This window comes from Dicentrarchus labrax, unplaced genomic scaffold (assembly GCF_905237075.1).
Source record: "Dicentrarchus labrax unplaced genomic scaffold, dlabrax2021, whole genome shotgun sequence".
Taxonomy (NCBI): Eukaryota; Metazoa; Chordata; class Actinopteri; family Moronidae; genus Dicentrarchus; species Dicentrarchus labrax.
In genome coordinates, this window is record NW_026136722.1 from 7531297 (window position 1) to 7542103 (window position 10807).

The window sequence follows — 10807 nt, forward strand, 5'->3', positions numbered from 1 at the left end:
GATCTGTGTTGTTATTACGTGTTTTAATAGCTCAAGCGAGTGTATTTTGAAGTTTAGAGTTTATTTTAACAGAATCGTTTTGAACGTACTTGAACGCAGCTTAGCGTCAGCTAGTTGCTATGTAACAGCGTGTAAACAATAGAGGTTGGTTAGTTACTGACTTTATCTTGGAACTAAAACTTGTGTTGTTGGTTTTTTAAAGCACTTTGCATTGGAAGAACAACAAGAAGCTAGATTTTGCGACTGTCGTTGGTAGGTGTAATGTTGTCTTATGTTTTCATTTAATTTATTCATTAATTCACTTTTGCAATCTAATGGTGATGTTAGCAAACGTTAATAAATAATCTAATCTACATGCCCCCCCCTTTTTTTGGCATAATCTTTAACTGAACAAACCAAGCTCCAAATTAACAAAATATGAAAATATTTTTTCTTTGAGCAGAGGGTAAATTGAAGTCGAGCCTGCCTCCAACCCCATCAACAGCACGATGACTGTGTATTTGGGTAAATGTGAACCGATTTTGATGGATGAGAAGTTCCTGAAGGCAGCAGTTGAGGAGCAAGTGTCTGCAACTCAGGATGGGCTTGTTGCCAAGGCGGAGGGAATCCACTTCAGTGAAATCATTAAACTACGTCTGGAATACAAAAGTGAGAAAACTCAAAAAAGGACCTATCAGTGTATCAGTGTGTATTGGGTTTAGGTGTGTGAGAGGTTGTTTGTTCACAGGTATCCTGAGGATTGACCACTTGTGGGAATTCACGTCCTTGGCCAGGCTTGATCTGAACAACAACCACATAGAAGTTATTGAGGGCCTGGACCGTCTGGTTAATCTGACATGGCTTAGTAAGGCGAAGCTTTGTATTTATATTGTGCTCATGCCTTCTTGCCAAAATTGTGCAGGTATATTTTAAAATATCAGCCCTGTGACTACTGACAGACATTCTGAATGTGTCCTTTTAGATCTGTCTTTCAACATCATAGAGAAAATTGAGGGTCTGGAGTCTTTGCGGAAGCTTGAAGTGCTGAATCTGTCCAACAACAGAATCTCTGTCATTGAAAACCTGGACACACTTGAGAACCTCAGTCATTTCTGCTTCGCAAACAACCTCCTTGAAAAGCTGGACAATGTAACAAAACTTTCTTGCATACAGTAAATCTGTCACATAATATTGTTTTTGTGTTGACAGCACTAGAACATGACAGATAGTTGAAATGACCTAATGCAAAAATGATTGCATTTCAAAGGTGCTCTATCTCAGGAAGTTTAAGAACCTCTTCACCCTCAACCTGTTTGGAAATCCTTTCCCTGAAGAAGACGATTACAAATCTTTCGTCGCAGTCTACTTTCCGAAGTTGACGTGCCTAGACTACAGACTGATTGACGAGAAGATAGTAAGTACGGGTGGTGTGTTTTAACTCAAACCTAAAGTTGCAATTTGTTGTATTCACATAACTTTTATAGTCCTCTGTCTTAAAGCATTTTTTAGAGATAATTTTCTTGTAAACCATGACCATGCCTAAGTTTGTTTCAAACTTGGTATTTAGAATTTGCTGTGTTGATACTGTATAACTAAATCACGTGTGTATGTGCAGAAAAATGAGGCATTTATCAAATACCAGTATGTCCTTGAGGAGATGAGGCGTGAAGAGCTGCAAATACAACAAGCTGATGAGGCTCAGCAAAGCAAGGATGCCGAAGTCAAATTACACACGGTGATATAAAATTCACATTTGGAAATGCAGTTGTTTTCCACTGAGATCTCAACGCTTGTATGCAAACTGTGTGTCTGTAAGTTCACTTCTTCTTTCCAACAGGATGCCTTTGTGGAGTTCCTGAATGGGTCTTACCTGTTTAGGAGCATGTTCAAAGATGATCCAGAGGCAGAGGTGCTGCAATGTGTGCCGGCAGTGGCTCATCTGCTTGAAACATATCCTTTGTTACCTTTGTTTTCTAATCAATGCAGGCGCATTACAAATTATATATAACATTACTTGGATTCCTTAATTCCTACACTTACATATGAGAACCAAATGGTGGAGCTGTGTATGCAGGTATTTAAAATAGGCTTGGCCGAACATAAGCGAAGAGAGACAGAGGTGAGCTCCTTCTTCCGTGGCCAGTCTAAGGCTATGACAGACTACCAGCAGAAAGCAACACAAATATTGGCAGAGTTTGAGAAGCAACACGAAGAGGTGAGCTGTGAGGAGCATAATGTTTTAGAGAGACAAGTACAGGGTACTCAGTAAATTTGCTATTAGTGTATGAATATCTCTTGTGTTCACATTTTTAGAAGATAGAGGAGCTGCAGGAGTTAACAGACCCAGACCTACTGATGGCAAAGATCAACAACCACGATGAGGAAATCAACCAATTCTGCAAAAGCTTCATGGCGTTGGAGTTTCAGCTGGTCAGCCAGATGGAGGTATGTGTATCCAAATCTGCTTTTGGTTAATCCTCTTGAGACTCAATGATATAAATCATGTTGCATAGATTATTATAGAATCTATAAATACAGATTAATTAATTTACTTTGCTCCCACATGTCAAAAGCTGTGTGTGTCTCTGCTGTGACTCATACTGAAGCCTCCTGTTTATTTCAGGAAACCATCAGAAAGTTTGACATCAACATCTCAGACATGGTTGGCAACTTCAGTGAAACTGTTCAAGGGATATATCCTTTCAAGAGCTTTGAATCATTTCCTATAATGCAGGTTTGTTACTGTTTTCAGGGTCTTGTCCTCACTATTAAGATACTCAGAGTTCTTCACTTGGAGAAGCAACTTGCTCCAAATCCAATTTTAATCTAATCCAATATGGGTCCCAGGGTAGTTGCTCACTTGTGTGGTCAGAAATCCAGTCCCGTTTAAATGTCAGTGTTCATACACATCACCCAGTGTGGGTGCAAAATTAGCAATAAATCTAATTTCTACTTTCCATGACACAGTCATACATTTGCACAATGTCGAGATTTGGAGAATGATTATCACGAGAAGGTGCGGGAGATTGCTGTAGCAACGCTGGAGACTGTGGCCAAGGAAGAGGTGGATGAAGACATGCCGGAGGATGTTAAGATGGTGAGTGACCAAACTATCCAAAATATAGGATTACATTATGGTTATGGGGACTATTATAGCCTGATAAAAATGTCAGTGTCAGCATCCAGTGTAACATTACAGCCACCACTTCTAAAGACCTTGAAGTCTATTGCTCATTTTAAATTATACATGAAATAAGTATATATTAATTATTGCAGATATACATAGCAGAATAATAGCAGTCTAATGGGAACGGAGATGACAGAAGAGGTCAGATGAGGAGAGGACGTGGTTTATTTCCAGTGTCAGTGTCCTCAGCCTTTCACGCCTGTGTTTTCTCTGGGTAGCTGTTTACAGACAGAGAGAAAGTGATGGACGCACTGACCGCCGGCCACGATAACCACTTGGTGAAGATCAATGACAGAGAGACTCAGCTGGTTACGCGTATCAGTGCCTGGAAAGTGGCCCTCATTAAAGGGGTAGGGAGCTAAAATTACATGAAAATAAACACCCAAATGTATAATTTAATGGATGACAGACCTTTCCTCCATATCTCACATTCGTGTTATTGTTTTTGTCTTTATGGGTTATCATTGCAGATTCAAGACAAAGAACTGAAGCAGAACCGCATGCGCATATCAGACATCCACAGATATGTGGACCATTTGAGGGAGGAGTCGTAGTAGCATCATCAGTAAAGCATTTCACTGTGTGCAAGTAAAAATATTTGTATTTGTATTTTGTTCCCCATACGCAATAAAGAATCTCAGAAATAATTCCACCTGTTCACTTATGTCTTGCTGCCTATTTTGAGATTAAAAGGGAAATATTACTGTTTCAATGTCATCCCTTGTTCCCTGGCCAGCCAAATACATTAGATCTGTGTGGTGTACACTTCTTTAAAATTATTATTGTTTAAAAATAACTGTAATACAGGAAGAAACATAAAAATAATCATCTGAAAGTTGTGTACACAATATATCATTAAAAAGGTGATGTCTTAAAAGTTTTTTGTTTCAACACAAAACAGGGTATATTTTTATTAATGAAGACCTAAGATAAGAAATGTTTTGTAAAATATTAAGAAATATATATTTAAAAGAAAACACATATAGGGCAAAAATAAAACGTTTATTATAGTTTAACACATGTATAGTATTATATGTGGTATGGTAAACAATATAAGTAAAATACTTTTTGTATATTTTATCATATATATGATATATTACCAATAATTTTTGGTAGAATTATCATTGTGTGTTTCCCACATTTCTCTCACAAACTGATGGTTTTAGTTGTAGTAGAAAATGAAATACAACTCCCAGAATGCATGTGGGTACATTATCCAATAAGACTCGAGCTCGAGCCGCGAACCCGGCTTCCAGCCAATGAAATCGAGGCAAGCTGGATTCTGAAACGAGACGTTGCAGTATCCCTCCTCATTAGCAAGTCCATGGGCTAGCCAGAAAAAAATTGAGGAAAGTTTTGGACCCCGGGGGTTTCGAGCAGCTGGCAGTCCCTCCTTTGTCAGCAGCCATTCTCTCTCCAGCCTGTGTTGTGCTCTGTCACAAAGTTCATGACGGTTGCTGACGGTGACACTTTAGCGCTCATCATGCCTGTCCGAGCAGAGTGCTGCAGTACCACCGGCTCGGCCTGCCCATCCTCGGCCTCTCTTGTTCCCCCTGCCCCGATCAACACCCACCAGCCGGGGGTGGCCACGTCGCTGCTGTACAGCGGCTCACAGTTTCGGGGCTATCAGAAGAGCAAAGGCAACTCCTACGACGTTGAGGTGGTCTTGCAGGTAATGTGTTCCTGTCATGCTCTAGTTATTGGTTTGTTTATATATTATGCAAAGTCAGCACATATGTAGCCCTAGTTGCTAACTTGCTAACTTAACAGACGGTAGCTCGTTCAGATAGCTGGTTGTCATTCAGTATTAATGTAACAGACTCACACGCTGACCTCATTTTGAGCCAGCCCAGCTGACTGTTTTTACTGTGACATTTTGAAGTTAGAAGACATTTCACTAATTCACATATTTGTTAGCAATGTTACTGTACATACAGTGTCCAAACCGGTTAGCATTCTGTGCAACTAGCTACATAAATGAGTGTAATTAGTGTATTGGCGTTGACTTTGACAGCAATATCAGCAGACATACTAACAGAAGCTGCGATGACTGCCTGCCTGTAAGGCTTGTCTCTGTTCACACCAGCCCTCCTGCATTTTTAAACATCATAAAGAAGAAGAAAAACCATGTTTGCACTTGTGATTTCATGCATAATTATGTTTCTTAAATCTGTTTGTCTTGGGCAGCATGTGACTGTGGAGGACTCATATTTGTGTGGATACCTGAAGATCAAAGGCCTGACGGAGGTAAGCGTTGAAACTAGGTCAGGTGTAGTAAGACTGACCTTTATTCTGTCAAAAACTAAGCACAAACTGGTTTCCACTTGCTTGATGCAGGCTAAATTGTGACAAAGATTAGTGGTAGGCAAATGCGAGGCCGGGTCTAGACTTTAGTACTTTGCCTAAGTGTGTAAACTGTATAACCATTACATTATGCAACATATGGAAGGTAAAAAGTCAGCGGGATCCTAAAGTGAGTTTTGGCTGCGGTAGAGTAAAGTGAAAGATGAGTAGCAAGTTCATGTTTGTGTCTCTTTTTGAAATAACAACTCGTGTTTTAACTGACAAGTTGCTCATGAGAAAATATGCCGATCCAGTGTTTAACATTTAGGAGGATCTATCGGCAGAAAGGGAATTCAATATTTCTAAGTACGTTTTCATTAGTGTGTAATCATCTGAAAGTAAGAATCGACTCTGACCTGTCACTCTTCAGTTGTCACTATTGATTAAAGGCAATAAAAAGCTAAAAAAGAATTGTGTCTACAGAGGGGCTGCATCATCTGCTACGGAGTCAGCCATGTTTCTACAGTAGCCCAGAGTGGACAAACCAAACACTGGCTGTAGATGTAGGCCTTTCACGTTTTTCACAGCCACGGTAGTTTCTCCTACACGCTTGGAAGGGTAGGGTGTGGCAAGTTGGTTGCCTGCTTCAGCGTTAGATGCAAGTCAACATACAAGACAGTGGTTACCTCATTCTTACTGTAATCTCTCCTGCTGATAGTTCATAGGCGGCTGCACAAGATATAAGTCTGGAGATCTGTATAATCCTTGTGTTGCGTAGTGATCGACTGACAGCGGTACCTTTTCTAAACATTTTAAAAATAAATATAATTTGCAGCTATTCATGTATCCACTTTCCTTTCTTGTTTTCTCTGTGTGACAGGAGTATCCCACTCTCACAACGTTCTTTGCTGGTGAAATTATCAGTCGAAAAAGGCCTTTTTTAACTAGGAAATGGGACGCAGATGAGGATGTGGACAGAAAGCACTGGGTATGTCCTCTTTGATTGTTGTTCTGCTCTGTTACTAATGCTCTGTGTGCATTCATTGGTTAAGGGTTTGTGGCGTCAAACTATCATGCAGTTTGTGTGCAGCTTTCCGTATGGCGGGAAAGGGACAGTAAAAGTTGCTTACTTTGATGAGACAAAAGTTCACCCAAACTGCAGTAAGCACCTGTAGCCAGCAGCACTTCATCAGCTCACTGACACTTTGTATTCTTATGTCTTCCAGAAAAGCCTGTAAATTGTGCAGAAATAGATTTAGTCCTTTTTAATTTTGTTTGGCTACCTCTTTAATAATAGATGGAGTGAGGCAGGAGCAGCACTTACCACTGTATTGTAAGAAAAGCTCTTGACAACTGTTGAAAATGACTTTATATCAAGGAGCAACAGACATTTCTTTAGTTTATAACAATGTTATTGTAATTTATGTGGCAGACTTTAAGTTAGACTTTGTATCCCAGTTGTTGTCTTCTCATTATTTATTATTATTTTTAAATTATTATTATTCGCTCTCTTTCCAGGGCAAGTTTAATCCTTTTTACAAATATGCCAAAAGCTTCAACTCGGATGACTTTGACTATGAAGCACTGGACAACAGTGATTATGTCTTCATGAGGTGGAAGGTTAGTACATTATCTTACTCTCATCTCTCTTTCTCTCTATCCTCGTGTTAGCTTTAAGCTCTAACCTCCACTCTTTCTCTTTCTTGTACTCACAGGAGCAGTTTCTAGTTCCAGACCACACTATCAAAGACATTAGCGGCGCCTCCTTTGCTGGCTTCTATTACATCTGCTTCCAGAAGTCCACAGCCACTATCGAAGGCTACTATTACCACAGGAGCTCAGAATGGTAACCAGATTCAATGATTAAAACAGCGCTTTCAGTCTGTTTTGCCACGTTAGTTCATGTCTCTTATGTCGATTTTCTACTTACCTCTGCAGGTACCAGTCTCTAAACCTGAACCACGTTCGAGAGCACAGTATGCCTATTTATGAATTTCGGTGACCAACATACACACGAGTATTGAGTCAAGGAAGGGGGATAGTCCATACTGCCCTGTGGTTAAATGGGACGGGAACGACAGAGAGCCCTTTAGTGCCAAGACTGGAGCTGACCGGTTTTCCTTGCTGCTGGGAAATAAACATGTGGTCAGACACTCTTCTGGTTGAAATAAAGGCATGGAGAGAGAGAGAGAGAGAGAGAGAGAGAGAAAGGTTGAAAGGAAGACAAAAGATCAGTGACAGATGGACAGCTGCTGTAGGACCGATGTTTGCTTCGGATTAAATTTTTTATTTAATTTTTTCCTTTTTTTAAAATTTCAAACCTGATTTCTTTGCGCTCTCATAGGAACTGTCTCCCTGTAGTTGGACAACAGCAAAGACACTAAACATGCCAGCCTTTTAGTTAAGAGTTGCGAAAGATAAAGGTATAAAGTTGTGATGAGTGTTGTCCAGTAAAGCTTAATTAATTTCTCTTATTTTAACTCTAGAGTATCTTTGCAGTATCACTCTGATGGCCCGTAGTGATTAAAGCAGAGTGTGACGGTGAGGTTATTGCCATAAGTTTGCAAGAAAAACGATGAGTAGTGGTCTACTTTTTATGCAAGGTCTATAAGACTGTAAGTTAAGGTCTGTTGCTCAGGAATGGTATGTTTGGGCAATGTGTATTTAAAAACTGAGAACCAACAGTTGAATGTGGGAGTTGGGTGAGTTAGGATGACGACGATGTTGCCCTCCGAACGGGTCTTTTTAATAACAATAACCAATTATTTCCAAACTGCTGCTGCTTTTTGCTGCTCAACGAATATTCTGCAAATAGCTTCACAGAAAATGTTCTCTATGCAAGCCAAAGGTTACTAATGGGTAGTCGGGATGCACGATATGGATTTTTTGTTGTTGTTTTTTAGCCGATACAATAACCGATTATTACCTGCTTTTCTCATGGTCCATACCAATAAGACAACCCTTCATTTTACATTTTTGTATTTTAAAAGGAAGTTCATAAGCTGTAGTTTATGCACACTTGATGGTAAGAAAAGGTAAAGATGGATGATTTAATGTTTTCATAGCTCTGACCAAACCAACAGGACAACAGTTTTTGACTCCTCCTGGTAAAGTACATCAAACAACTTCACAAACATTGTATCTACCAATAATTTATAAGCTTTAATTTAATAATAAGAATAATACCTAATAATATAAATTTCCCATTTTTAGCTGATAATTTATCGGCCCGATAATTATCGTGCATCTCTTAATAGGTAGGGTTTCTAACACCACCTAACTTATTTTATTTCTCTTCCAGAGAGATTTATTTATTTTATTTTTTATCAAAAATGTCCTTGAGTCGAAATGCATAAGACAAATGAAGAAAGAATAAGTAGATTTATTTAAATATACAATTACCAGCATTTGAAGCTTAGATATGTGACAGTACATTCCAACTCAGTTCCAAAATGTTGTATTTTATTTTCAGAAATTCAGTCGTGTGAGAGGCGTTGACAGACCAAATAGATGAATAGAGATTGCGTGGCACGTGTGGAGTTTGACTGATGGGGAAATGTTCAGATTTAACTCTACAAAAGCAGTGCAGTGATTTGAATGTTAATCTTCCATTCAGTCTGTGGATAAAATCTTAGTCATATTCATGCTTTCCACAATATTCCCATCTTTAGAAGCAGTTAAATGTGCAATCTGCGTTTTCTCTGAACCTTTTTTTTAAACAAAGGCACAACAGTAGGACGTAATATAACAAGCTTCACATGACATGCTTATCTACACCGTGTTACTGTTCTGTCGTCAGTGGAAAATATGTGAAAAAGCACGTTGTGTGGCTCATGGAGACGAGTCCAAAGTAGGAAAGGGAGATGGAGAGAAGAACAAAAACCTCCTTTGATGCTTTAGGAAAAACCTGCTGCCTTACAATTTTAAATGTTTGTAAAGATTCCTTTTTAAAAACAAGACAAATGGTTAGGTTAGTGATGTTTTATTTGAACCAAAGTCATTTGTGTGTTTGAGAGAAATTTGTGCACAAGATGACTGAACCTTTGATCAACCACCTGAATATTCTTAAAGTTTCTTTCTGGAAAGGGTTGATATAAAAGTTATGTGCTGGAGAGTGCATGTACTCTGCCTGCCTCTTTGTTGCTTATAGACTCAGCTGCCTTCAGCTTCAGCTGCAGCATGACAAGTGGGTTTGATGGGTTGTGGGAATACTGTATAATGTACAGCAAATTTTCTTTTAACCCAAGTACGTGGATTGAAGAGCTTCCAGTCTGGAAAACTTCAAAATAATTTGTTTTTTGTTTGTTTTTTTATTAATCACGTAACAGAGAGGAAAAAAAACATGTGCAATGCAAGAATCAAATATTTATGTGGGAGTGTGTCATTAAAAGTCTGAATACACCTGATTTAAAAAGGTCAGTTTAAAGAAGATGATGTATGATAAATCTGCTATGAGTGCATTGTGTGAGGAGAAATAAAGAGTGAACTATTTCATACGTTGTTGTATATGCTTGGTGTTATTTTTAATAATCCCAGCACTAGTTAAGTTGATTTTACCTTAATTTGCGTGAGTGTGTGTGTATGTGTGGTATTTTTGCTTTTATTTAAAAGCGACAGGACACAGGGAAGAGTGAGTACAACATGAAACAAAGGTCCCTGGCTGGAATTGAACCAGGAACGTTGCAGTTGTGTGTTACACATTAACCTTTAGTCCAACAACCTGTTCAGGCCACAAAGTTCATAGCAGCCAACACAAGATGTCAGTAGTGGACAACAAAATAGTTCAAGTCCTCTTTCAAATTTGTCGGAGTCCAAACCAGACTCAAAATTGTTCTAAAGGTCTAATAATAATAGTGTGGCCACTTTTGTTTCTGATAAAATAGTTTTTGATGCTGCAAATCAAGTCTACAGGCCAAATACCCCTTCATATCTTTCTGGAGGAAGCCAATTCCCAAGAAATGATCCACACACATACACACACAACAGCATCTTTATCTGGTTGTTTAAAAATTGTTTTAGTTTAGTATTAAATGTTAAGAGGAGCCCTAAGACAAGGTTTTTCACTGGAGACCAAAGGTAGTTTTACATGAACAATGTGGCTTCTTCCAACTGAGAAAAGTGCAGAGTAACCACAAATATTTTGTTCTGCCAGATCCTTTGCAGCCAGCTAATGATTAACCTGTAAAAGTGGCTTTCCTGAGAACATTTTTAACTATAATAAATAAATAAAAAGTGAATAATTAGTAACTGGCTCATGTTTGGCCTACGTGCTGCAGCTAAAATAGACTGAACAGGAAACATTTATTTCTGTCAACCCATGAAAGGAAAGAATGTGAAAAGTAATATCTTCCTGATATG

General features: G+C 38.8%; 2 protein-coding genes across 2 annotated transcripts; both read left to right on the forward strand.

Annotated features, from left to right (window-relative positions):
• Window positions 1–93: 93 nt before the first annotated feature.
• drc3 (dynein regulatory complex subunit 3) lies at window positions 94–3813 on the forward strand. The gene is made up of 13 exons (XM_051387712.1): window positions 94–252; window positions 443–648; window positions 728–844; window positions 962–1128; window positions 1247–1393; window positions 1595–1714; window positions 1817–1927; window positions 2018–2194; window positions 2293–2424; window positions 2603–2673; window positions 2953–3076; window positions 3385–3516; window positions 3637–3813. Exons 2-13 carry the CDS (start codon window positions 489–491, stop codon window positions 3718–3720), a joined length of 1542 nt encoding a protein of 513 aa, XP_051243672.1. The 5' UTR covers window positions 94–252; window positions 443–488; the 3' UTR covers window positions 3721–3813.
• Window positions 3814–4435: 622 nt separating this feature from the next.
• On the forward strand, window positions 4436–9945 carry gid4 (GID complex subunit 4 homolog). The gene is made up of 6 exons (XM_051387731.1): window positions 4436–4838; window positions 5354–5413; window positions 6330–6437; window positions 6968–7069; window positions 7165–7295; window positions 7388–9945. Exons 1-6 carry the CDS (start codon window positions 4614–4616, stop codon window positions 7449–7451), a joined length of 690 nt encoding a protein of 229 aa, XP_051243691.1. The 5' UTR covers window positions 4436–4613; the 3' UTR covers window positions 7452–9945.
• Window positions 9946–10807: the final 862 nt, after the last annotated feature.